The following is a 27,897-nucleotide window of genomic DNA, read 5'->3' on the forward strand; positions in this document are numbered from 1 at the left end:
TTTTCCCGCAGCTGCAACACAGACACAGACACACACCCGAGCTGAGTGCTGAGGGAGCCGGTACCGCCTCGTCCCCTCGCTGGCAGACACAGCGACACCCACAGACACAGCCACAGGGACAGGACACCGGGACACCGCAGGTACCTCATCCCGCCGCAGTGCGCCGGTCCCCGATCGTCTCCATCCTCCATCCCGGGTACCTTGTACCGGCGGGCGGCTCCCTCCTGCCACCACAGGTCAATCTCACCCGCCGCTCCATCCTGTCTCATCACCCCCTCCTTGCTCCCTTCTCATGTTTCTCATGACCCCTTCCCTCTCTCCTCTTTCCCCCTCCCCGATTCTCCCTCTCCCCACATCCACCTCTCTCCTTCTTTACCCTTTCCTCTCCTCCTCCCTTACCCATCTTCCCCAGCCCTCTCCCGCCCCACTGCAATCCCTCTCCTCAGGTCTCCCTCAACCCACCCCCGGCCGTGTTATCATTTCTTCCCACCTAATTACCTGCACCCCCTCCCCACCCCCAATCCACTCGTTTATTTTCTCTCCCTCTCCCACCTATCCCCGACCCCACAGCCTCTGACTCTGAGGTGCCGGACCCCTTTCGTTCCCCCATTCGCCCCCCTGTGAGCCCGGCTCCATCTGGACGGCCCCGCCCTTTCGCCCTGCTCTCGGCACCGTCACTCAGCCACCGTCGGCCCGGCTCTTCCACAGATCTGCACCGCTCGCCTCTGTCTTATGTCCCCTGAGTGGATGGGACAGCTGTGTGTGTGCTCTCCATGTCTCCGCGCGTGTGTGCCCTATTTACATGTACACGCATATGGTTTGCACGTATATGCTCGTGTTCCTGTATCCCAGTATGTGTATACTGTATGTTTCTGTGTGTGAGAGAGAGAATGAGCCTGTGTATGTGTGTGTGTGAGAGAGAGAGAGAGAGAGAGAGAGAGAGAGAGAGAGAGAGAGAGTACTAGTGTGTGTGTGTCTGTTTGTATGTATGTCTGAGACAGAAGGTGCCAGTGTGTCACTCTGTCTATGTGAGTGTGTGTTTGTGTTTGTGTGTATGCGTGTGTGTGCATGCACATGTGTGCGGGTATGTGTATCTGTGTGTATGTGTGTGAGAAAGAGCGACTGTGTGTGTGTGTGTGTGTGTGTGTGTGTGTGTGTGTGTGTGTGTGTGTTTGTGTGCATGTGTGTGTGTGTCTGTGCATGTATGTGTGTGTGCACACACGTCTGTGCATGTATTGCCTGTGTGTGTGTGTGTGTGTGTGTGTGTGTGTGTGTGTTGGACTGTATATTAACTCCTATGATTTCATTTGTAAAATTGCACCTGTATAATTGGGTCCTGGGTCCCCACAGCAGACAACAGGCCCTTCAGCCCACTGAGTCCATTCTGACCTCTTACACTGACTCCTCAAAGACCCTTTTCCATTCCCCCACACACCCATCGGTTCCCTGTCACTCACACACCGGAGGGATAATTCCCAGTGACTGATCAAGCCACCAACCCATACATCTCAGGGACATGGGAAGCAAACAGAGCCCCTGGGGAAACCCACAGGGTCTCGGGGAGAATGAGCACACTCTACACAGTCAGCACCAGAGGCTGGGATTGAGTCTGGCTGCCTGGAGACGTGAGACAGCAGCTTTAATCGTTGAGTCACACATGCTAACCTGCACATACATGTGTGCCATTGTTTCAATGTTGTGTGAATCTGTGCACTGACCGGTGTCCCTCAGTCCCTCTCCCTGAGAGGGATATCGGTATACTGACCGGTGTCCCTCAGTCCTCTCCCCCAGGGGGATATCTGTACACAGACCGGTGTCCCTCAGTCCCTCTCCCTGAGAGGGATATCTGTACACTGACCGGTGTCTCTCAGTCCCTCTCCCTCGGGGGGATATCTGTACACTGACCGGTGTCCCTCAGTCCCTCTCCCTGATAGGGATATCAGTACACTGACCGGTGTCCCTCAGTCCCTCTCCCTGATAGGGATATCAGTACACTGACCAGTGTCCCTCAGTCCCTCTCCCTCAGGGGGATATCAGTACACTGACCGGTGTCCCTTAGTCCCTCTCCCTGATAGGGATATCAGTACACTGACCAGTGTCCCTCAGTCCCTCTCCCCCAGGGGGATATCTGTGCACTGACCGGTGTCCCTCAGTCCCTCTTCCCCAGGGGGATATCAGTACACTGACTGGTGTCCCTCAGTCCCTCTCCCCCAGGGGGATATCTGTGCACTGACCGGTGTCCCTCAGTCCCTCTCCCTGAGAGGGATATCAGTACACTGACCGGTGTCCCTCAGTCCCTCTCCCCCAGGGGGATATCTGTATACTGACCGGTGTCCCTCAGTCCCTCTCCCCTGGGGGGATATCTGTACACTGACCGGTGTCTCTCAGTCCCTCTCCCTCAGGGGGATATCTGTACACTGACCGGTGTCCCTCAGTCCCTCTCCCTCAGGGTGATATCTGTACACTGACCGGTGTCCCTCAGTCCCTCTCCCTCAGGGGGATATCTGTACACTGACCGGTGTCCCTCAGTCTCTCTCCCTCGGGGGATATCTGTACACTGACCGGTGTCCCTCAGTCCCTCTCCCTCAGGGGGATATCTGTACACTGACCGGTGTCCCTCAGTCCTTCTCCCCGGGGGAGATATCTGTACACTGACTGGTGTCCCTCAGTCCCTCTCCCCCAGGGGGATATCTGTACACTGACCGGTGTCCCTCAGTCCCTCTCCCCCAGGGGGATATCTTTACACTGACCGGTGTCTCTCAGTCCCTCTCCCTCAGGGGAATATCTGTACACTGACCGGTGTCCCTCATCCCTCTCCCTGAGAAGGATATCAGTATCCTGCCCGTGTCCCTCTGTCCCTCTCCCCCAGGGGGATATCTGTACACTGACCGGTGTCCCTCAGTCCCTCTCCCTCAGGGTGATATCTGTACACTGACCGGTGTCCCTCAGTCCCTCTCCCTCAGGGGGATATCTGTACACTGACCGGTGTCCCTCAGTCCTTCTCCCTCAGGGTGATATCTGTACACTGACCGGTGTTCCTCAGTCCCTCTCCCTCGGAGGGATATCTGTGATCTACTTCGATTGTGCCTCATCTTTTCCATACATTCCTGACTTTTTGTTTCTTTCTGTCCTTCGCTATTTTTATAGTCTTTCCTGGAATCTGGAATCAGTGTGATGGAGAGTGTTTGTTTGTGACACCTCATTTCAGTGGTGTCTCTCTCGCTGACTCCCTGTCAGCTGTTGGCCATTTTGCTCCTCCTCAATTCCTGTCCCTTCATACCGTCTTCTCCTACCCCACTCCCTCCTTCCCTGCTTATTCCCCGCTCCTTTTCCCCAATCCCCCTCTATTCCCCCCACTACCATTCTCCTTTCCTCCCACACTTTGGTCCACCTTCTCTTTCCACACTCCCCTCTCCCCTCTCCCTTACCTCCCTCTTTCATTCTGCTCTTCTCCTTGATCACTCACCCCATATTACCCCTTCCTCCCTCACTTGCCACCTCCTTTACCACTCATTTCCCCTCCCCTTCTCCCTTCCCTTTCCTTCCTCCATTCTCTCCCCATCTCCCTCTCCTCCTCTCATCCCAATCCCCCTGCATTTCCCCTCCCCCTTATCCACTTGTCAAACACCACCATCTTGCCAAGGGGCAACAAAAGTGCCGTTGTCTGCCTACGTGCAGAGTCAGGCTCCCGGGGCCGGTACCCCTGGGGCGGGGGGGGGGGGAGTGTCGTGTAATGCCGGGCTTCCCCCTGACATCATCCCTCTCCCCACACAATGGCTCGCCTGTCTGAAGGAAGGAGAACATACAGAGCTTCCTATCCTGAGTAACAGCTGTCCCCAGCGCCCTCTCTATGCAAACACCATTCACCAACCTGTCAGATCGGTCATTTTCTTATCAATGCAGTGTGTTACGTAAACAGAGAAAGCTCGGAGGCACATGAAGACCCGTGCGTCCAGGAGCACGATTGACTGAAAGGCGAGGAAGCGGGTGGGGAGGGTAAATGAGAGAGGAGCAGAGTGCTGTTCTTAGCGAGGAGAATGGGGGACGAAAGTCAAAGATGATGCAATATTTGCACAGGGTACTGGGTTTAACCTATCGAATGGTGAGAGAGTAGACTTGGAGAGGATGTTCCCCACGGTGGGGGGAGTCTGAGGCCAGAGGACACAACCTCAGAGTAGAGGGGCAGCCATTTAGAATGCAGATGAGGAGGGATTTCTCTCGCCAGAGGGTGGTGAGTCTGTGGGATCCGTTGCACAGACACCTATGGAGACCAGGGTCACTGCGCATATTTAAAAGCAGTGGTTGGTAGATTCTTGGCTGGTCAGGGTATGAAGGGATACAGGAGATTGGGGCTGAGGGAGAAGATGGATCAGCCATGATGAAATGGAGGAGCAGACTCGATGGGCAGGACGGCCTGATTCTGCTCCTACCTTACGGACTTAATTGCTCTATTGTCACGTGTACCGAGAATATGTTTTAAAATTTTACTCTAATACAATGTGGAATAGGCCTTTCTGGCCCTTGGAGCCAGGAAATCACCCTGCAGTCCCCTATCGTGATCCCAGCCTAATCACGGGACAGTTTACAATGACCAATTAGCCCACCAGCCAGTACGTCTTTGGTCTGTGGGAGGAAACCCATGCGGTCATGGGGAGAATGTACAAACTCCTTACAGGCAGCAGTGGGAATTGAACCCGGGTTTCCTGCACCGTGAAGTGTTGTGCTAACCACTACACCACCCTGCAGCCTACAGAAGGAGATAGAGCGAAGAACTTTGGCTTTGAGTACCACCCAGTCAGGTTATTCCAACCATAGGAATATTGAGGTAGTAAAGAGGAAAAGAGAATGCAGAATTGGACATGAGCTCTGAGGAAGGGTCCCAGCCCGAAACACCAGCTGTCTATTCATTTCCATAGATGCTGCCTGACCTACTGAGTTCCTCCAGGGTTTTGTGTGTATTGCTCAGGATTTCCAGCATCTGCAGAATCTCCAGTGTTTACAAATTGCAGAATATAATTTTGCAATGATGGAGAAATACACATGCAGGTAGAGAAGCGAAGGCCATTTGGGGAAAGACTGCGAGATCAGCTTATCACTCAAGGGGTTCCTTCAAGGGTCTGATAACAGCGGGGTAGGGGCTGTCCCTCAGCTTGGTGGTACGCGCTATCACGCTTTTGTATCTTCTGCTCGACGGGAGAGAGGGGAGAACGTCCAGGGTGAGAGGGCCCTGGCTCGTCGAGCATCTCTGCTCCGTCCGCCATAAGCAGAACTTCCCGGCAGCCAAACATACAAATTCTGATTCCCATTCCCATTCCGACTTGTCCTCTTGTGCCGTGATGAGGCCTCCCTCAGGGTGGAGCAAAAATTCCTTCTGGGACGCCTCCAACCTGATGGTATGAATATCAATTTCTCCTTCCAGTAAACTACATTTCAACCCCCCACTTCCTATTCTCACCTTCCCCAAGGGTCCCCTCCTCCTTCCCTCTCTCCTATGGTCCTCCCTTCTCTATATCAGATTCCTTCTTCTCCAGACCGTCATCTTGCCCACTGACCTGGCTTCACCTATCACCTTCCAGCAAACCTCCTTCCCCTCTTCCCACCTTTTTCATTCTGGTATCTCCCCTCTTCCCTTCTCATTCCTGAAGAAGGGTTTCGGCCCGAGACGTTGACTGTTGATTCATTGCCCGACTAGTTGAGTCCCTCCAGCGTTTTGTTTGTGTTGCTTTGGACTCCCGGCCCATTCTCATGTTTATGGGCTCCTCGATTTGGCTGGCTGCTCTCTGCGGGGTCGGGAAGGGCCAACAGAGTCTGTGGAGGGGAGGCTGGTTTCTGCGTTGTGCTGAGCTGTGTCCACAGCTCTGCAGTTTCCTGCGGTCACGGGCCGAAGCCGAGATGCGCCGGTTAAGATGTTTTCTGTGGTGCGTTCGTGGATCACAACAGGAGCACCATGGACAGTGTCGGTCTCCTTACCAAGGGGAGGGAGCACCAGGGATGGTGTACCGGACCAGAAGCTGGTATAGGTGGGTTGTCTCGTGAGGAGAGATTGGACAGGCTGGGGTTGTGACAGTGTGGCGGGGGGTGGGGGGGGTCTGGGACTGAAACACACCGAATCCAGAGGGGTGGGGGGTGGTTAGTGCAGGGACAGGGTCAGACACAGGGTGAGGCTCCCTCCACACCATCCCGTCACACACTCCCAGATGCAGGGTCAGGGAGTTAGACGGGTTAGGCACAGACTAAACCAGAGTAATGAGAGCTACCTTTCTGTCTGTGAGTCTGAGAGGGTGGTGAGAGTGTGGAACGAGCTGCCAGCACAAGTGGTGCATGTGAGCTCAATTTCAATGTCTGAGAGAAGTTTGGATAGGCACATGGATGGTAGGGGTATGGTCCCAGTGCAGGTCGATGGGAGCTGGCAGATTAAATGGTTCGGCATGGGCTAGATGGGCCGAAGGGCCTGTTCATGTGCTCTATTTTTCCAGGACCCAGTGACCTGTGCTGTACCACATGCATTGCTGCTGACACCCAGGCTGTGAATGATCACCGTTCGAGGTGAACGTTGGTGGTAAATCTGTAGGTGATACGATCTGTTGCGGTGCCGTGCACTGCAGGGACAGTTGCCCGAGTCCACACCTTGCTCTCGGTCAGGGGGTGCGATGCAATGGGATGGCAGTTAATGGTGGGACCCCAGTCAGTGCTGATGGGCGGAGGGACCTCGGGGCACAAGTCACAGAGAGAGGCAGTGCAGGTAGATGAGGGTGTTGAAGTAGGCAAATGAGACTCCTGTCTATTGCTGCCATGGCGTAGAATATAAAAATTGGGACGTTGTGTCACGCTACAGGGAGGATGTGATTTCACTGGAGGGAGAGAGTACAGAGGTGATTTTTCTCCCCTTCCCCCACCCACCACTTCCTTATTCTGGCATCTTCCCCCTTCATTTCCAGTACTGATGAAGCATTGACTGTTCATTCCCCTCCGTAGGTGCTGTCTAACCTGCTGCGTTCCGCCTGCACTTTGTCTGTCTTACTCAAGATTTCCAGTATCTGCAATATCTCCTGTGTTTAAGATTCCTCGGGAGGTTTCGTGGCCTTGGGGGGCTTGGGGTGATAACGATTGCTTCCCTTGGAGTGAAGGAGGCTGAGGAAGATCTGATAGAGGTTTATAAAACCACAAGGTGTTGGGGTGGGGGGCAGGTGGGAAAGTAAGAACTCCTTTAACACAAGAGACCCTTCAGATGTTGGAAATTCAGAGCAATAAACACAAAATTCCTCAAGAACTCAACAGGTCAGAACTTCTTTTTCTTTTTTTTTGTAATTTAATTTTTATTGAAGTTCATCATCAAACAAACATTTCCATAAGATGTATTTCTGACACTGTACATATTTATCATAGAATCATATTTGTCGCAAATCTCCACATAATATATATCTGAGATATACACTTATAGAAAGGAGAGGAAAGAAAGAACAATCGAAAGAAGAAAACTATGTACAGAGTAGGGAGAGATCTTTTTTTTACAACATATTCATTGACTTGTGAGAATAAAATCAGGCCTATGAGGTGTTATGTAGTTAAATCAGTTTTCCCAGTATAAATCAAATTGAACTTATTTTCTAAGGTGAGGTACCAGAGCCCGAAGATTCACTCTCACTGCTTTAGGATCAGCTTTTCTCCCCGTCTGAAACCAGATTTCTGACTGTTCCGTGAACCCGTGAACACTACCTCACTCTTCCTCTTTTGCACTTTAATATTTTTATTTCTTAGACAATAAGACCATAAGGCATAGGAGCAGAATTAGGCTTGTCTTGTCTGCTCCAGCATTCCATCACGGCTGATTTATTTTCACTCACTACCCCGTTCCGCCTTCTCACCATAAACTTTGATGCTCTTACTAATCAGGAATCTATCAACCACTATCTTAAATATACCCAATGACTTCCACACCCATCTGCGGCCATGAATTCCACAGGTTCACCACCTGGTGAAAGAAATTCCTCCTTATGTCTTTTCTAAAAGGACGTCCTTCTATTCTGAGGCTGTGTCCTCTGGTCCTAGTCTCTCCCACAATTGGAAAGATCCTCCCCACACCCACTCTACCTCCACCTTTCATATTCAGCAGATTCAATGAGATCCCTCCTCATTTTTCTTGTTGTAACTTAATAGTGATTTATTTTATGTTTTGCTCTCTGCACTGCTGCTACAAAACATTTCTCAATATACTTCAATGGCAATAACCCTGATTCTGATTATAAGTCAAGAGGGTGGTGGTTTAAGGTGATGGAGAGTGTTTGTTTGTGACACCTCATTTCAGTGGTGTCTCTCTCGCTGACTCCCTGTCAGCTGTTGGCCATTTTGCTCCTCCTCAATTCCTGTCCCTTCATACCGTCTTCTCCTACCCCACTCCCTCCTTCCCTGCTCATTCCCCGCTCCTTTTCCCCAATCCCCCTCTATTCCCCCCACTACCATTCTCCCTTTCCTCCCACACTTTGGTCCACCTTCTCTTTCCACACTCCCCTCTCCCCTCTCCTTACCTCCCTCTTTCATTCTGCTCTTCTCCTTGATCACTCACCCCATATTACCCCTTCCTCCCTCACTTGCCACCTCCTTTCCCACTCATTTCCCCTCCCCTTCTCCCTTCCCTTTCCTTCCTCCATTCTCTCCCCATCTCCCTCTCCTCCTCTCATCCCAATCCCCCTGCATTTCCCCTCCCCCTTATCCACTTGTCAAACACCACCATCTTGCCAAGGGGCAACAATATACTTCAATGGCAATGACCCTGATTCTGATTATAAGTCAAGAGGGTGGTGGTTTAAGGTGAGACAATGTTCGGGGAGGGGGGTGCTTCCCCCACAGAGAGCAGAGCCTGGAATGTGGTTCCTGAGGGGGGGGTGGTGGAAGCACAAACCACACAACCCCACCCCCCCACTTCCCTGACACATTTACCATGTATCCAGGTGAGCACTGGCCTCAGAAGGGTAAAGGTGATAGGGGTCAGCGGTACAGCATAGGCAAGATGGCCCAAAGGGCCTGTTTGTCAGCTGGCCCTGAGGACCAGTCTCCTCTGGTCAGGGGCCCTCCTGAAGCAGGGTGGGGGTGCAGGACCTGGACCTGCGACCTCAGTGTCCCTTGGCAGCTCGCACCCATCCCTGACAAAAGAGCCTTGCTCAGCACGTCCAGTCATTGCCTCACAGAGGAGAAACTTTTTGGCTTCCCTTTCCATCACCCACAAAGGCCATGAAATAGGGGGCAGAATTAGGTCATTCGGCCCATCAAGTCTTCCCCTCCCCCAATTTTTATTTTCTCACTCCCATTCTCCTCACAGCCCTTAACCCCCTCACCAATCAGGAGCCTCACAATCTCTGCCGTCAATGCATCCAGTGACTCGTCATCCTCTGCAACACATTCCACAGATTCACCACCCTCTGGCTGAAAAGTTCCTCCTGGTCTCCATTCTGAAGGGCAGTCCCATTATTTTGTGCCCCAAAACCTTCCCACTGTTAGAAACATCTTCTCCACGTCCATTCCACAGGCCTTTCGGCTTCTATGAGATCTCCCTTCACCCTTCTGAACTCCATCGAGTACAAGCTCAGAGACATCAGACCCTCCAAGATCATAATTGCAAACCTCCTCTGGTGCTTCACCAAGGTCAACACATCCTTCCTTAGTACTGGGGCGCAACGTTGCTCACAATATTCCAAACACGGTCTGTCTAACGCCTTAGAATTGGACTTAGAATTAGTCTATTTCTGTCATATGTACAAGAGACAATGAAAGCTTGTTCATACAGAGCAGATCATGACCCAGTGCAAGGTAAAACAATAACAGAATAAAGTGTAACAGCTACAGAGGAAGAGCAGTGCAGGTAATCATTAAGCTGCCAGATAACGAGGTCCTCTGTGAGATCAAGAGTTCACTGTATTGTACAAGAGATTCATTCAACATCCCCTCAAAGTAAATGCTAACATTGCATTTGCTCTCCTTACCACTGACTCAACCAGAACGTTAGAATCAAAATCGGACCCAGGTTCGGTTATCGCTGGCAAATGTCGTGAAATGTGTCATTTTGTGGCAGCAGAACAGTGCAATAAATACCAGAAATTGCAATAAGCAGATATACAAAGTGATCAAATAGTGCAAAACGAGAGCAAGAGTTTAATCAGACACAGTGCAAATAGCCTTTGAGTCACGCCGCCTAGCAATCCCCCCAATTTAATCCCAGCCTAACCTCAGGACAATTTATGATGACCCATTAACTTACCAACTGGACTGCGGGAGGAAACCGGAGCACCCAGAGGAAAGCCAGGCGATAAAGGGGAGAAAGTACAAACCCCTTACAGGCAGTGTGGGTACTTCAGAGATCTGATGGTTCAGGGGAAAAGCTGTTGCAGAAATGCTGACTATGTGTCCTCGGGCTCCTGTAGCTCTTCCCTGATGGAAGTACAGTAATGAGGAGAGGGAATGGTAGTAATGAGATGAAGAGCGGTGAGGGTCTTTAATGATGGATGCCACCCTCTCGAGGGTCCGCCTTTTGAAGATGCCCTTGATTCTGGGGAGACTACTGCCCGTGATGGAGGTGTCTGAGTTCACAACTTTCTGCAGCTTCCTCTGATCCTGTACACTGGGGCATCCATACCAGGTGGTGATGCAATCATGCTAACGTTAACCTTGAGGGAATCCCGCACGAGGACTCCTCTTATCCCTACGATTTCTAAACTCTCTCCCCATGGGCCACACCTTTCCTCTTCTTTCCAAAGTATATGACCCCCCAGACTTCCCCACGCTGTGTTCCGATTGCCAGTTGTCTGCTCACTCTCCCAACAAACCCATGTCCCTCTGCGGATCCCCAGCCTCTGCCACACTCCTTGAGACCGTAAGACATGGGAGCAGAATTAGGCCATTCAGCCCATCGAGTCTGCTCCGTCATTTCATCATGGCTGACCTCAACCCCACTCTCCCGCCTTCTCCCCGTAACCTTCGACGCCCTGACTGATCAACCTCTGTTTTAACGGACTGGGCCTCCACAACCATCCCACAGATTCACTGCCCTCCAGCTAAAAAATTCCTCCTCATCTCTGTTTTAAATGGATATTCTGAAGTTGTGCCCTCTGGTCCTAGACCATAGGAAACATCTTCTCCATGTCCACTCTATCTAGGCCTTTCAATGTTCATTAGGTTTCAATAAGATCCTTCCTCGTTCTTCTAAACTCCAGTGAGTACAGGTCATAAAACACTCTTCACACATTAACTCTTTCATTCCCAGAATCATTCTCACAAACCTTCTCTGGACCCTCTCCAATGACAACATATCTTTTCTTAGATGAGAGGCCCAGAGCTGCTCACAATAGCCCAAGTGTGGTCAGGCCTTATAAAGCCTCAGCATTACACCTTTCCTTTCTGGGATCATCTGCAAACTTGGCTGCAGTGGCACTGAAGGTTTCTCCTTCCAAACCATATCCCAGAGTCGCCCCTCTTGTGAGAGCCGGCGTCTGCAAACCCCACCTATGAGCACATTGAAACAGGCCACATGGAGGTCACTGAGACACAGGGGAGGGTGGGGGGGAGGAGCACAGGCTATTGGATCCAACTGCCCTTCCTCCGGGCTTTTAGGTGAAGCCACGGGAGCCAGAAAAGAATGATCCACCAGTCCAAGGGAGGCAACTAGCTCCGTTTAGATGGGGGGGGGGCGGTGGTGTGGCTGACTCTCCCCCACATCCAGTCCCAGGGGGATGGGGAGGTACACAGGTAATGGCGGGACCCATGCAGGGAGATGTTGGGGGTCGAAGACCGCCCCCTGAAAGAGGCTGTTCATGCAAAAGCTTTCTATAACTAAGTCTGAAGTATATTTAATGAGGCAGCGAATCCTACAGATAGATTACTCTCTGTGAAAAGCAGCTCTTCCTCGTCTCCGTCCGAAATCTTACCCCCCGTGAGGCCACGTCCCTAGTTCTAGACTGGTATTGTGGCTGGGACAGGAGCGATGGGCAGAAGGGCCTGCTCCTGTGGCGTTGGATGTTCTATCAACACAAAGGCCAAGATTGTTAGTCCTTCAGTCACTGTTGTGGCCTGGAGACGTAACATGGAGCATACAGCACAGTACAGACCCTTCGGCCCACAATGTCGTGCAGACCTATAGAAATATACTCTGCGATCAATCTAACCCTTCCCTCCTCATGGTCTGAAATCTTGCCTCTGACATCCCCCCACCCCCCCTCATAATTTCTCCACTCACCTTAAAGTGTGGCCCTCTGGTATTAGCCGTACTGCCCTGAGGAAAAATGCTGCTGGCTGTCCACTCTATGCCTCGTGATCTCATACCTCTCTATCATCACTTCTCATTCTCCTTCACTCCAAAGAGAAAAGCCCTTGCCCACTCAACCTTTCCTCATAAGACATGCTCTCTAATCCAGGTGGCATCCTGTTAAATCTCCTCCGCACCCTCTCGAAACCTTTCACATCCTTCCTGTAATGAGGCAACCAGAACTATTTCAGCTTGAAAACAGCTGCTTCCTTTCCCTCCTCGACTAAATCTGCGACCTCTTTCGCCCTCTTGTCTTGATTGGTTGGTCTTTATGTGGCCCTGCCCGATTACAGCTGATTCCAGCTCCTGCCTGACACCGTTGTAATGGGGCACAAGCGTGGCTCCTAACCCCATTCAAGCCCGCGTGTCTCCGGCCTGTGGGAATTCACAGTGCGGACATGCCAGTGATCGTAGTTGCCCCATATCTGTGATGTCACAGCGTCTTCCCACCTGCCTCAGCCACCAGCTAGAAGCAATGCCTCCATATTGTCCAGTCCTTACTCAGGAATAAAATGGCTGCTTCTACACCCTCCTGTGAACCGACTGCTTGACGGAACGAGAGTGTGTGTGTGGCCCCCCTCTCCCCTTGCTCTCTCACCCCCTTTCCCCTATTCTCTCCCCCTTTTGCCTGTGCTCCCCCAATACCCCCTCCCTCTCTCTCCACCCTTCCCTGTTTCTCCATCTCTCCCTGTTCTCACTCTCCACTTACTCTTCCCCCTCCTTCCCATTCTCCCTCACTCCCCGGAACTGCAACCACTCCCCGTCCTCTCCCTCTCCCTCATTCACTTCCCCCTCCCCTGCTCTCTCCATCCTCACTGTCCTCACCCTCTCCCTCCCTCCCTCCCTCCCTCCGCCCCTCCTGCTGTGAGATAAGGGGGAATATTGACTCTGCCCTGCCCTGCCCCGGGCGGGATACTTTCCCTTGGTCGCTGACAAACTGTCTTCACACACAGGGTTGCTGTGACAACCAGTCAAACACACAGGACAACACTGGGATGCCGGCCTCCCTAGCGACAGCAGAAATATAGCTGTTCCCTTTTGGGAGGTGGGGGTGGGGGGAAGAGAAACAGAGGAAGAGAGTGGGAGAGTGTATGTGTCTGTCTGTCTCAATGTGTATGTGTCTGTCTCACTGTCTCAGTGTGAGTGTCTGTCTGTCTCAATATGTGTGTGTCTATCTCACTGTGTGTGTCTCTGTTTCACTGTGAGTGTATGTGTCTGTCTGTGTCTCAGTGTGTGTGTGTGTGTGTCTGCCTCAGTGTGAGTGTCTGTCTGTCTCAATGTGTGTGTGTCTGTCTCACTGTGTGTGTCTCTGTCTCACTGTGAATGTATGTGTCTGTCTCACTGTCTCAGTGTGTGTGTGTGTGTGTGTGTGTGTGTGTGTGTGTGTGTGTCTGCCTCAGTGTGAGCATCTGTCTGTCTCACTGTGTGTGTCTCTGTTTCACTGTGAGTGTATATGTCTGTCTCACTGTCTCAGTGTGTGTGTGTGTGTGTCTCTCTCTCTCTCTGGGTGTGTGTGTGTGTGTGTGTGTCTGTCTGTCTGTCTCAGTGTGTGTGTGTTTATAGAGTATGTGTATATGTGCGTGTGTGGGGGCCGAGATTAGTGGCCACTGACTCTATCTGCTCTATTGAGCTCCCATTCCCACTGTAACCTGTCAATCCCAACATTCCCACGGACTCCCCTCTCACCCACACATGGGGGCATTTCAGAGCAGCCGATAATCCACTGATTTGCTCATCTCTGCGACGTGGGAGGGAACCGAGGTCCTCACGGAAAACCCAAAGTCACAGGCAAAGCATGCAGATCTCCCAGACCACTCCCCACTCCCCCCCCCCACACACACACTCACACACATACACCAGCAGCAGCAGCAAAGGTCTCTGAAGATGTGAGGCAGTGGCTCTAAGAACTGGGTTGTGGTAAACGGGGCACCACTAAAATGTAGTTTGGCAGATGTGCACAGATCTCCAGATGTGCTCATTCCCAGGTACACACACAATTCCAGAAGTGATCTATCCATCATGGTTACACAAAACCACAGAAGTGTTCTGTTTCCCAGGTTTGCATGGGGATTCCAGATGTGCATATCAATAGAAAGTGTGAAACCCCCAGATGTGTTTCCAGGAGTGCATAGAATTTCTGTCATACACACTGTCCCTCTGTGTCCAACATGCCAGATGTTCAGTTCTCCAGTTATGCTCTGCTCCTCAGGTACAATAGGATTCCAGTTGTAGACAGTATCCAGATGTGGACAGTTCCAGATGTGCACTCTGCCTGGGGCACACTACAATTTCAGTTGTAGACAGTATCCAGATGTGGACAGTTCCAGATGTGCACTCTTCCTGGTGCACACCACATAGTTTTCCAGATGTGCATTCTACCTGGGGCACACTACAATCCTAGTTGTAGACAGTATCCAGATGTGAACAGTTCCAGATGTGCGCTCTGCCTGGGGCACACCACAATTCCAGTGTAGGCAGTTTTCCAGATGTGGACAGTTCCAGATGTGCACTCTACCTGGGGCACACCACAATTCCACTGGTAGGCAGTTTTCCAGATGTGGGTGGTTGTTCAGATGTCTGGACATGTCTGCTACATTTCCAGTTCTAAGCAGCTCTCCAGATGTGCACAGCTCTGCAGATGTGAGCTGTACCTGATGATTGCTACCATTCCAGTTGTGGACGGGAGACGAGGTGTTCATAACCCCTCAGGCGTGCTACGATTTCCAGCTGGGTGCAGTTCTCCAGATATGGCATCATTCCTGATTCCAGGTGACCACGCAGGCCCTCCGGAGGAGACCACCCCAGCGAGCTCACACACAGCGCCGCCCCTTCGCCCAGAGGGTGCCGGTGGAAGATGGCGGACGCGGGAGGGAACCTGGCCGAACTCGAGAAGTCTTTCCGCAAGTTCGCCATCCACGGAGACACCAAGGCCAGTGGCCTGGACATGACGGGCAAGAACTTCGCCAAGCTCTGCAAGGACTGCAAGGTGATCGATGGGAAGACTGTCACTGGCACTGATGTTGACATCGTCTTCACCAAGGTCAAGTAAGTGTCAAGCAAGTTTTCTTAATTTTTTTCCATAAAAAACTACAATCGAGCAACAATGTAAACTAAAATGTCAGGGGGATATCCACACACTGGCCAGAATCCCTCAGACCCTCTCCCTCTGTACACCACGACCGTAAGAGAATGGAGCAGAATTGGGCCATAAAGTCTGCTCTGCCATTCCATCAAGGCTGATTCATTTTCCCTCTCAACACTATTCTTCTGACCTCTCCCCAAACCTTTCTCTCCCGGACCAGTCAACATCCTGTGAACCTCAATGACCCAATGACCCGGCTTTCACAGATACCTGTGGCAGCAACTTCCACAGATCCACCACCCTTTGGCTAAAGAAACTCCTCCTCATCTGCATTCTAACTGGATGTCTTCCTGTTCTAAGTCTGTGCCCTCTGGTCCTAGACTTCCCCACTATAGGAAACATCTACCTTATCAAGCCTTTCAGCATTTGATGGCTTTCAATCAGATCCTCATTCTTCTAAATTCCAAGGAGTATAGGGGAACGATAACCCTTTCATTCCCAGAATTATTCTTGTGACGCTCCTCTGAACCTTCTCCAATGTAACCACATCCTTTCTTAGAAAAGGAGCCTGGAATTGCTCACAAGTGGAGCCTCACTAGTGCCTTATAAAGCCTCAGCATTACACCCTTGCTTTTGTATTCTAGTCCTCTTGAAATGAACGCTGACATCACATTGCCTTCCTCACCACTGACTCAACCTGCAAGTCAACCTTTAGGGAATCCTACACGAGGACTCCCGAGTCCCTTTGTGCCTCAGATTTTTGAATTTTCTGCCCATTTAGAAAATAGTTTATGCTTTTGTCCCTTCTACCAAAGTGCCCGACCATACACTACCCAACACTATATTCCATCTGCCACTTCTCTGCCCATTTTTCCATTTTGCCTAAGTCCTTCTGCAGACTCTCTGGTTCCTCAACGCTACCCAGCCCTGCATCTACCTTCGTATCATCCACAAATTTGGCCACAAAGCCGTCGATTCCATCATGCAAATTATTCACATATAATGTGAAAAGAAGCAGTCACAACATCAGCCCCTGCGCAACACCACTAGCCCCTGAGAGCCAACGAGAAAAGGCTCCCTTTGTTTCCGCACTTTGCCTCCTGCTAATCAGCCAAACCGCTATCCACTCTAGTATCTTTCCTGTAAAACCATGGGCTCTTTTCTTGTAAGCAGCTTCATGTGCAGCACCTTGTTAAAGACCTTCTGAAAATCCAAGTACACAACATCTATCGATTCTCCCTTGTCTAGCCTGCTTGTTATTTCCTCAAAGAATTTCAAAATATTTGTCAGGCAAGATTTTCCCATAAGGAAACCATGCCGACTTTGGCCTATTTTTCTTTGTTACTCCAAGCATTCTGAGAACTCATCCTTAATATTTGATTTCAACATCTTCCCAACCACTGAGGTCAGACTAATTGGTCTATAATTTCTTTTCTATTGCCTCCCTCCCTCCTTGAAGAGTGGATGACAGTTGCAATTTTCCAGTCCTCCAGAACCATGCCAGAATCTAGTGATTCTTGAAAGGTTATTACCAATTCCTCCACAATATCCCGAGCCAACTCTTTCAGAACGCCGGGATGCAGACCATCTGGTCCAAGTGATTTATCCTGCATCAGACCTTTCAGCTTCCCAAGCACCTTTCCCAGTGATAGCGATTGCACTCATTTCTGCCCCTAACATTCCCAAACTTCCAGCATACTGCTAGTGTCTTCCACAGTGAAGACAGTTGCAAAATACTTACCCAGTTCTTCTGCCATTTCTTTGTCCCCTATTACTACCTCTCCAGCATCATTTTCCAGCAGTCCAATATCCATTTTTGCCTCTCTTTTACTCGTTATATATCTGGAGAAATACTTTTGGTATCCTCTGAGATATTATTGGCCAGCCTACCGTCATAATTCACCTTTTTCCTCTTTTTGGATTTTTTAATTGCCTTCTGTCAATCCTCTTATGTCCCACTATTAGATGCCCCCTCTTTAGCTTTTCTGTTGTTTTTGACTTTCCTTGTCAGCCACAGTTGCATTATCCTGCTTTCAGACTATATTTTCTTCTTTGGGATGCATATCTATCCTCTGCCTTCCTAATTTCTCCCAGAAACTCCAGCTATTGCTGTTCCGCCATCACTCTTCCAATTAACTTTGGCCATTTCCTCTCTCCTGCCTCTATAACTATCTTTACTCCACTATAATACTGATACATCTGACTTTAGCTTCACCTTCTCAAATTGCAGGCTGTCACACTATGATCATTGCCTCCTAAGGGTTCCTTTACCTTAAGCTCCCAAATCAAATCAAATTCATTACACAGCACTTAATCCAGAATAGCCTTCCTCTAGTGGGCTCAACCACAAACTGCACTAAAAAGCCATCTCATAGGTCATTCTACAAATTTTCTCTCATTAACCTGATTTTCCGAGTCTGCCTGCACATTGAGATCACCCACGGCATTCGTAATATTGCCCTTTGGACTTGTGTTTCGCATACACTGACCCTACTCAGTCCCTCTCCCCCGGGGGGGATATCTGTACACTGACCGGTGTCCCTCAGTCCCTCTCCCTCAGGGGGATATCTGTACACTGATCAGTGTCTCACAGTCCCTCTCCCTCAGGGGGATATCTGTACACTGACCAGTGTCTCTCAGTCCCTCTCCCTGGGGGTGAATATCTGTACACTGACCGGTGTCTCTCAGTCCCTCTCCCTGGGGGTGAATATCTGTACACTGACCGGTGTCCCTCAGTCCCTCTCCCTCAGGGGGATATCTGTACACTGATCAGTGTCTCACAGTCCCTCTCCCTCAGGGGGATATCTGTACACTGACCGGTGTCCCTCAGTCCCTCTCCCTCAGGGGATTGTCTGTACACTGACCGGTGTCTCTCAGTCCCTCTCCCTGGGTGTGAATAGCTGTACACTGACTGGTGTCTCTCAGTCCCTCTCCCTGGGGGGGGATATCTGTACACTGACCAGTGTCTCTCAGTCCCTCTCCCTGGGGGGGATATCTGTACACTGACCGGTGTCTCTCAGTCCCTCTCCCTGGGAGTGAATATCTGTACACTGACCGGTGTCTCTCAGTCCCTCTCCCTGGGGGTGAATATCTGTACACTGACCGGTGTCTCTCAGTCCCTCTCCCTGGGGGTGAATATCTGTACACTGACCGGTGTCTCTCAGTCCCTCTCCCTGGGGGTGAATATCTGTACACTGACCGGTGTCCCTCAGACCCTCTCCCTGGGGGTGAATATCTGTACACTGACCGGTGTCTCTCAGTCCCTCTCCCTGGGGGTGAATATCTGTACACTGACCGGTGTCTCTCAGTCCCTCTCCCTGGGGGTGAATATCTGTACACTGACCGGTGTCTCTCAGTCCCTCTCCCTGGGGGTGAATATCTGTACACTGACCGGTGTCTCTCAGTCCCTCTCCCTGGGGGTGAATATCTGTACACTGACCGGTGTCTCTCAGTCCCTCTCCCTGGGGGTGAATATCTGTACACTGACCGGTGTCTCTTAGTCCCTCTCCCTGGGAGTGAATATCTGTATACTGACCAGTGTTTCTCGAATCCTTGTCTACAGGGCAAAGTCAGCTCGTGTGATAAACTTTGAGGAGTTCAAACAAGCTCTGAAGGAGCTGTCAAAGAAAAGGTTTAAGGACCTGGGGGAGGATGAAGCGCTGGAAGCCACATTCACCCTCATTGCCGGCAAGGATCCCGTGTTGGTCGGAGTCACAGTAAGTAAAGGTTTCCCTGCAATTCATAGTCCTTCCGAGGCCTCCAACCTGGGTTTGGGAGGGAACCTTCAAATAACCTTTTACTCAATTGCCATCACAGTCGATTGCGTATGTTATTAATCTGCGACTTTCCAGGGTGTGTGTGACGGGACGGTGTGGAGGGAGCCTCACCCTGTGTCTGACCCTGTCCCTGGGAGTGTGTGACGGGACGGTGTGGAGGGAGCCTCACCCTGTGTCTGACCCTGTCCCTGGGAGTGTGTGATAGGATGGTGTGGAGGGAGACTCACCCTGTGTCTGACCCTGTCCCTGGGGGTGTGTACCTGGACGGTGTGGAGGGAGCCTCACCCTGTGTCTGACCCTGTCCCTGGGAGTGTGTGATAGGATGGTGTGGAGGGAGACTCACCCTGTGTCTGACCCTGTCCCTGGGGGTGTGTACCTGGACGGTGTGGAGGGAGCCTCACCCTGTGTCTGACCCTGTCCCTGGGAGTGTGTGACGGAACGGTGTGGGGGGAGCCTCACCCTGTGTCTGACCCTGTCCCTGGGAGTGTGTGACGGGAGCCTCACCCTGTGTCTGACCCCGTCCCTGGGCGTGTGTGACGGGACGGTGTGGAGGGAGCCTCACCCTGTGTCTGAACCCGTCCCGGGGAGTGTGTGACGGGACGGTGTGGAGGGAGTCTCACCCTGTGTCTGACCCCGTCCTTGGGAGTGTGTGACGGGACGGTGTGGAAGGAGCCTCGCCCTGGGTCTGACCCTGTCCCTGGGTGTGTGTGACGGGACAGTGTGGAGGGAGCCTCGCCCTGTGTCTGACTCTGTCTGGGAGTGTGTGATGGGACGGTGTGGAGGGAGTCTCACCCTGTGTCTGATCCTGTCCCTGGGAGTGTGTGACAGGACGGTGTGGAGGGAGTTTCTGATTGGATGGGACTTGCTGGGCTAAATGCTGTTTCTCTGTTTCGCTCCTCCCCTCCCCCACCCTCACCCGTGCCCCCCGCAGAAGGCAGCCAAGGCCGGCGCTGTGGATCGCCTGACAGACACGTCCAAGTTCACGGGGTCCCACAAGGAGCGGTTTGATGAGAGCGGCAAGGGCCGGGGCAGGGCGGGGCGCGAGGACCTTGTGCAGCACACGGGCTTCGTGGCCGCCTACAGGGGCATGGGCACCTATGACGAGAAGGTCAAGGGCTCCAAGTGATTGGCTGGGATGGTGGAGCCAGCCCCTCTCTCTTTCCTCCTCTCTCCCCTGCTCCTCGGCCCTCACCCCCTCCAGCTCGCTCCCTGACTCCCTCCATGGTTTGGGGGACGGGTGTGGTTGGGTGGTTGTGGGGGAGGTGTTCCTTGCTTCCTTGGCATTCACCCGCTCGACCCTGGAGTCGCCCAGCACAGAAACAGGACGTTCGGCCTGGCTCGTCCACACTGGCCAACGTACCTGCCTAGGCTTCTGTCGTTTGTTTGGCTGTATCCCTCTACAGCTCTCCTCTCCGTCTACCTGTCCAATCATTGCTTAAAAGTAGTAATCGACCCCACCTCCTCTGGCAGCTCCACCGCCCTTTAAACCTCTCCCCCTCTCAATTTAAACCTGTGCGCTCTACTAAACTCCTCTACCCCTTATGATTTTATCAGGTCACGCTCCTCTGGCAGCGCGTCCCAGACAACAAACCCTCTCTTTGTGAAAGACGCTTACCCCTCAAGTCCCCTTTAAAACCCCTCCCCTTAAACCTGCCCCCTCAAACCTACCCCCTCTGGCTGCTGATCTGTGTGCTCTAAGCACCTCATCTTCCCTCCTGTGCTTGACCTATAGTTTTTCCGCTCTAAGCTCCCCATTGGCTGACCTTGGAGGGTGTGTCTTCTCAATCTTATCTCAACGTATATTCTCCTTCCATCAGAGGCCATTCGGCCCTCCCAGTCTGAGCTAGCTCTCCAAGCTAGCACTCCTTGTAACCTGCTCTCTCTCACGTGTTCCTCAGCTCTTGAAAGCCCCCGCCATCCTCCGATACTATGACAGCTTTTTAACCTGGTTGGCGTCTGTTGGGGATGTGGCTGGGGTTTGGGTGCTCCAGGAGGGGAGGGGAGCAGAGTGCTTATGAAATAAGATCACAAGACCATAACACATAAGAGCAGAATCAGGCCATTTGGCCCATCGAGTCTGCTCCACTATTTCATCATGGCTGATCCATTTTCCCTCTCAGCCCAATCTCCCCATATTCCTTCATGCCCTGACTAATCAAGAATCTATCAACCTCTGCCTTAAAAACACCCAATGACTTGGCCTCCACAGCCACCTGTAGCAACAAATTCCACAGATTCACCACCGCCTGGCTGAAGAAATTCCTCCTCATCTCCGTTCTGAAAATATGCGGGCTCAGGCCATAGCCAATGTTGGGATCAAACTCGGGTCCCCAGAGCCACGAGTCCACAGCTCCGGTCACTGGGCCACTTCCCGGGGATTGCTTAAGCACTTGACAGTATCTCTGTAGAGTCATACAGCACGAAAATAGGCCCTCAGGCCCAACAGGTCCCTGCAGACCACGATTCCCATCTGAGCTCATACCAGGGGTTTGACCCAAACCCCTCTAAACCTCCCCCATCCGTGTACCTGTTCTAATGTCTTTTCAACATGATGTAAACATACCTGCCTCAACCACTTCCTCTGGCAGCTCGTTCCATTTACTCACCACCCTCTGGGTGGAAAAGTTCCCCTCAGGTCCCTGTTAAATCTCTCCCCTCTCACCTTAAACCTGTGCCCTCTAGTTCTTGGTTTCCCAACCCTGAATGCGTAACCCATCTGTAAGGTCACCCCCCTTCGGTGAAAGAAGTCCCAATCTGCTCAACCTCTCCCCATAACCCAGTCCTTCGATTCCCAGTAACATCCTCATAAACCTCATGAACTCTTTCTGGCTTGTAGCATCTGTCCTGCAGCAGGGCAATCAATACTTCAAGTGTGGCCTCGCCAACATCTTGTACAACTGAAACACGGTCTCCCAACTTCTGCCCTCAGTGCATTCAGTGAAATCAGAATCCGGACAATTGTTCTGCTTGCAGCCCGCATCTCCCTTCATTCCCACTGCGTTTCCTTCACCAAGAGCAAGTCTGGTTCAGTGGTACCCTCCGATCTGCCAGGCAGAGGAGAAGGGTGTGTGGGTGGGGAGGGATTTGGTTTCTTAACATCATCAGGAGATTTTCTTATGAAAAGCCCCTCGATCAAGTGAAAGCTGATAAAAGAGAGCAAAATCCAGATTGTGAGTCTGTACTTGAACATCTCAGATCCAGAGGTGGACGATGTTGAGGTGTTTTCACCAGTGGGAGGGATACCAGTCACTTAAAACTGAGGAGAGCGGTGAACCTCTGGAATTCTCTGCCTGGAGGGTAACGGTGCCTGGAAAATGAAAGGAGGAGAGACGAAATTTCAAAAGATCAGGGAACTGAGGGTGTCAGGGAGTTAGTACCGAAGACGAGTTGAGGCCAGCCTAGATCAGCTGAGATCACACCAACTGGCAGGGTGGGTTCAAGGGGCTGAGTGGCCTCCTCCCATTCCTATTCCCTTGTATTCTTCTTTGGTGTTGTCCCGAACAATTCATCGTGGGTCAGTTCTCCTGCAGTATCCCCAAGGATCCTGGGCCTCACGTGCAGAAGGGGGAACGATGGTGAGGTCTTTGAAAAGAAAGAACTTGGTTTGAGAATGAGTAGTTTCTGAAGTTTGTTTATTGGTTAGACCAAGTTAGTTTGTTGGTTGAACTGATAATCTGGAGGCCCAAACTGATAGCCCGGGCTCAGCATTGCAGAGTTTCTATTCAAGTGTGTAAATGGGTCTAGAATGGAATAAACAGGTTAACGCAGTGTCTTAAAGGAGACAGCAGAGGCCAGGGGCTGGAATATGGAGCAAGACACACAAAAAGCTGGAGGAGCTGAGCAGGTTGGGCAGCATCTGTGGAGGGAAATGGTCGGTCAGCATTTTGTCTCGAGACCATTCATCATCATCATCATTATGTGCCGTGTCGTATGATATAGGCGATTATGGTCTTTGACCATGATTGTTCTTGGCACCTTTTTCTACAGAAGTGGTTTAATTGCCTTCTTCTGGACAGTGTCTTTACGCCAGCTATTATCAATGCTCTTTAGAGATTTCCTGCCTGGTATCAGAAGTCACATAACCAGGATTTGTGATATGCACCCCCTGCTCGTATGACCATCCACCAGCTGCTCCTGTGGCTTTCTGTGACCCTGATCAGGGAGGGGGTTGTTGGGAGGCTAAGCAGGTGCTACACCTTGCCGGAAGGTGACCTGCAGACTAGCAGAGAGAAGGAGCACCTTACACCTCCTTAGGTAGAAACATACAGTTGGAGTCAGAAGTTTACATACTCCTTAGCCAAATACATTTAAACTCAGTTTTTCACAATTCCTGACATTTAATCCTAGAAAACATTCCCTGTCTTAGGTCAGCTAGGATCATTATTTTAAGAATGTGAAATGTCAGAATAATAGTAGAGAGAATGATTTATTTCAGCTTTTATTTCTTTCATCACTTTCCCAGTGGGTCAGAAATTTACATACACTTTGTTAGTATTTGGTAGTATTGCCTTTAGATTGCTTAACTTGGGTCAAATGTTTTGGGTGGCCTTCCACAAGCTCCTCACAGTCAGTTGCTGGAATTTTGTTCCATTCCTCCAGACAGAACTGGTGTAACTGAGTCAGGTTTGTAGGCCTCCTTGCTCGCACACGCTTTTTCAGTTCTGCCCAGAAATTTTCTATCGGATTGAGGTCAGGGCTTTGTGATGGCCACTCCAATACCTTGACTTTGTTGTCTTTAAGCAATTTTGCCACAACTTTGGAGGTATACTTGGGGTCATTGTCCATTTCGAATACCCATTTGCGACCGAACTTTAACTTCCTGGCTGATGTCTTAAGATGTTACTTCAATATATCCACATAATTTTCCTTCCTTATGATGCCATCTATTTTGTGAAGTGCCCCAGTCCCTCCTGCAGCAAAGCACCCCCACAACATGACGCTGCCACCCCCATGCTTCACGGTTGGGATGGTGTTCTTCGGCTTGCAAGCCTCACCCTTTTTCCTCCAAACATAACGATGGTCATTATGGCCAAACAGTTCAAGTTTTGTTTCATCAGACCAGAGGGCATTTCTCCAAAAAGTAAGATCTTTGTCCCCATGTGCACTTGCAAACTGTAGTCTGGCTTATTTATGGCAGTTTTGGAGCAGTGGCTTCTTCCTTGCTGAGCAGCCTTTCAGGTTATGTCGATATAGGGCTCGTTTTATTGTGAATATAGATACTTGTCTACCTGTTTCCTCCAGCATCTTCACAAGGTCCTTTGCTGTTGTTCTGGGATTGATTTTCATCTTTCGCGCCAAAGTACGTTCATCTCTAGGAGACAGAATGTGTCTTCTTCCTGAGCGGTATGACAGCTGCGTGGTTCCATGGTGTTTATACTTGCATACTATTGTTTGTACAGATGAACTCGGTAACTCCAGGCATTTGGAAATTGGTCCCAAGGATGAATCAGACTTGTGGACGTCCACAATTTTTTTTCTGAGGTCTTGGCTGATTTCTTTTGATTTTGTTTGTAAATTTCTGATCCATTGGAATTGTGATATAGCCAATTAAGAGTGAAATAATCTGTCTATAAACAATTGTTGGAAGAATTACTTGTGTCATGCACAAAGTAGATGTCCTCAACGTCTTGCCAAAACTATAGTTTACTAATATGAAATCTGTGGAGTGGTTAAACGATGAGTTTTAATAACTTCAGTGTAAGTGTATGCAAACTTCTGACTTCAACTGTATCTCCACCCCACCATCCAAGACTATTATTCTGGACTAAAAGAGTAGGAGGGGAGATAGCCAGTACAAAAAGGTGGAGGGAAGGGATCTGAAACTCTTGTCTAGGCTAGATGTCTAAAAGGGAGAGCGTAGAATGGCCAGGGAGGCAGAGGAGAAAAGGGTACATATACACATCCTCTCCTTCCCCCTTGGATGGGTGTGAGGAACTCTTCAGAATGGGTTTGCCCTTGGTGAAGTGGTTCTAGTCCGGAATCACTGACTGACACCGGGGTCGTGTTGATGGGGAGGTGATCTGGTTGGTGGTCTTGGGTGAATTTAGCTATGCAGATACAGGCCTGTGCCCTCCCTTTGACTCCACATCACACTCCCACCCTGCCCCGTGCCCTACTCACAGTTCTGACAGCCAAGGTGACCAGCAGGCCCAACACTCCACCGAACTAGTTCAGATCAACTGGATTTCCCAGCCAGACATTGTCCACGCTGATGGATGCTGCCTGAACACAGTGCAGCACAGGAACAGATGCTGTGAATTTAATGAAGTCATTTTAAGCCACATGGTCCATTCATTCCGCGTTCGTTCATGTGCTTTGTCTAAACGTCTGATAAACTTTGCTGTCATGTCTGCTTCCAACTGCAGCCACCATTCTCTCCCAGCGTTCGGGTTTGCTGTATCCCACCTCTCACCGCACGCTCCTTTGCCATTTACGTCTCATTGATCAGATGAATAATCTGACCCGTTCAGCGTTCTCTCTTGCTCACTCGGTTCCCCGCTACTCACATCTCGCTGCTGACCGTCTCCAGCATTTGACAGACCCATCAGCCCATCATTGTCACGAAGCCAGTCCAAAGTAACCCCCCACCCCACCATCCCCAGGATCTCCACCCGAAATGTCGACTGTCTGGCCCCATCCACAGATCCACTGACTTCCCCCAGCAGACTGGCCCTGGCTCCCTCCATTCCCTGTCTGCTCACGCGTCCTGCAAACATTGCCAGCCTCTCTGCTAACGCCCCTACCCCCTGCTGTCTATTCCGCTCTGTGCAAACAAAATCCTGCCCTGGGATTCTCCTCCACGCTTCCCACCCCTGCTTCACGTTTAAACCTGCGCCCTCTGGTATTTTGACGTTTCTACCCCGGGAGAAAGACTCCGCCACCCGCACTCTCTCCTCGCCCGCGCAGCCCAGAAGCCGCCTGCTTGAACGAACAGAGTCCCGGCTGCTTCTGTCTCCCCCTGGTTGTAACCTTGATCGGGGTGCTCTTCTGGAGAATCTTGGCCGCACCTTCTCAAAGGTGTCTTGTTACTAGTCCCCGTAGACATCACACAGGAGGTGATCTGAGCCCAGCCTCTCCACTCTCCCTTCTCGCAGATAGCGGACGTGCCTTAACACTTGATTGCTTTGGCCAGTGGCAGCACCCCGTGTGATTTTGCAGTGATGCCCTCGCCGATGCCCGGGAGACCCTCTGCATCTGGTGAGCGGGCAGCGGGGAGAGAGCTCGCCTTGTTGCTTTGGGGGTGCGAAAGTTGTCCCACATCTTTCGGGTCCCTCCGGGTGATTGATGAGAGACCCCACCCTCCCCAAAGTCTTCCTTGCTCATAACCCACTGCCAATGGGACAGAGGGTGGGAGAGGGTCCCGGGCCGAAGGAGTGAGATGGAGACTGGGCCAGGACTGTTCACGAGCTCTAACGTTAACAACCCCCCAGTAGCCACAGAACTGCTCAGACACCATAGATAGTTTGGTGGGTGAAAAAGTAAACTTTAGTGCGCAAAGACTGTAAGATTTCACATGTAAGCTTATTTAAAAATAAAGTGAAAGAGTCCTCTTTGTTGTGTGATGATTTTCTGGAGGGCAATTCTGGTTGAGGTCTCTCTCTCTCTCTCTCTCCAACCCACCCCCCTCATCCACTTGAAGAGTCTGCAACATCTCCTATTTCTGTCTGGATGAAATGAACACCTACTTGGTAGAGACTGAAAACAAACCAAACGTTGAAACAATTTCAGGTTGATAGTGTGGTTAAGAAGGCCTAGGGCATGTTGGCCTTCACTAGCCGGGGGATTGAGTTCAAGAATCACGAGGAAATGTCGAAGCTCTATAAAATCCCTGGTCAGACCACATTTGGAATATTTTGCTCGGTTCCAATCATCTCATCGTTACAGGAAGGATGTGGGAGCTTTAGAGAGGCTGCAGAGGAGATTTACCAAAGTACTGCCCTGGACTAGAGGACGGCACATGAAGATAGACTGAGTGAGTGAGGGCTTTTCTCCTTGGAGTGAAGGGGGATGAGAGGAGACTGGATAGAAGTGCACAAGATGATAAAAGCCATAGTCAGAGTGGACAGCAGAACACTGCTCTCCCCCGGAGTGGACACGGCTCATACCAGGGGACATCATTTTAAGGTGACTGGAGGGAAGTACAGGGCAGATGTCAGAGGTAAGGTTTGTTTACACAGAGAGTGTTGGGTGCATGGGGCATTGGTAGAAGCAGATACATTTAATGACCTCTTAGAGAGGCATATGGATGATAGAAAAGTGGATGGCCGTGTAGGGTTAGAGTAGGTCAGCACAGTCTGTGGGCCAAAGGGCCTGTACTGTGCTGTGATGTTCTATGTTCTGTGTTTCTCCCTCCTCTCTCCTTCCAATCCCCTTCCCTTATCCCATCACCCATTTCCAAAGCCTTCCCCCACCAACTCCCCCAGTTCCATCCACTCACCACCCACTGAGTTCCTCCTCCCATCCTTCACCTCCTGACGATTCCCATTAGCTCTCTCCTTTGCCGATCAGTTTGCAACACCAGTACCCCGCTGTATCCACGCTTATCAGTCTGCACCTTCCGTCTCCCACCTCACCCTGCCCCATCCCACACCTGGACCCACCTGCCCGCCGTCTCCCAACTCCCATCACTCCCCCGCTCCCTTATCTGGCTCCACCCGTCGGTTGTCATTCACCCACTCCTTAGCCTTCCCATCACCAACCAGCCCCCATCTCACAGCTCACCCCCTCCCTTTCATTTTACAGTTGGT

The 27,897-nt window shown here is 51.0% G+C and overlaps 1 protein-coding gene across 1 annotated transcript; it reads left to right on the plus strand.

The window, feature by feature from the left end:
* On the plus strand, nt 1-26,700 carry LOC140203990 (tubulin polymerization-promoting protein family member 3-like). The gene is made up of 4 exons (XM_072270209.1): nt 1-140; nt 15,062-15,337; nt 18,937-19,090; nt 20,082-26,700. The coding sequence occupies exons 2-4, from the start codon at nt 15,147-15,149 to the stop codon at nt 20,274-20,276; spliced, it is 540 nt and encodes a 179-aa protein (XP_072126310.1). The 5' UTR covers nt 1-140; nt 15,062-15,146; the 3' UTR covers nt 20,277-26,700.
* The last annotated feature ends 1,197 nt before the right edge of the window (nt 26,701-27,897 follow it).

This window comes from Mobula birostris, chromosome 10 (assembly GCF_030028105.1).
Source record: "Mobula birostris isolate sMobBir1 chromosome 10, sMobBir1.hap1, whole genome shotgun sequence".
In the NCBI taxonomy this organism is placed as follows: domain Eukaryota; kingdom Metazoa; phylum Chordata; class Chondrichthyes; order Myliobatiformes; family Myliobatidae; genus Mobula; species Mobula birostris.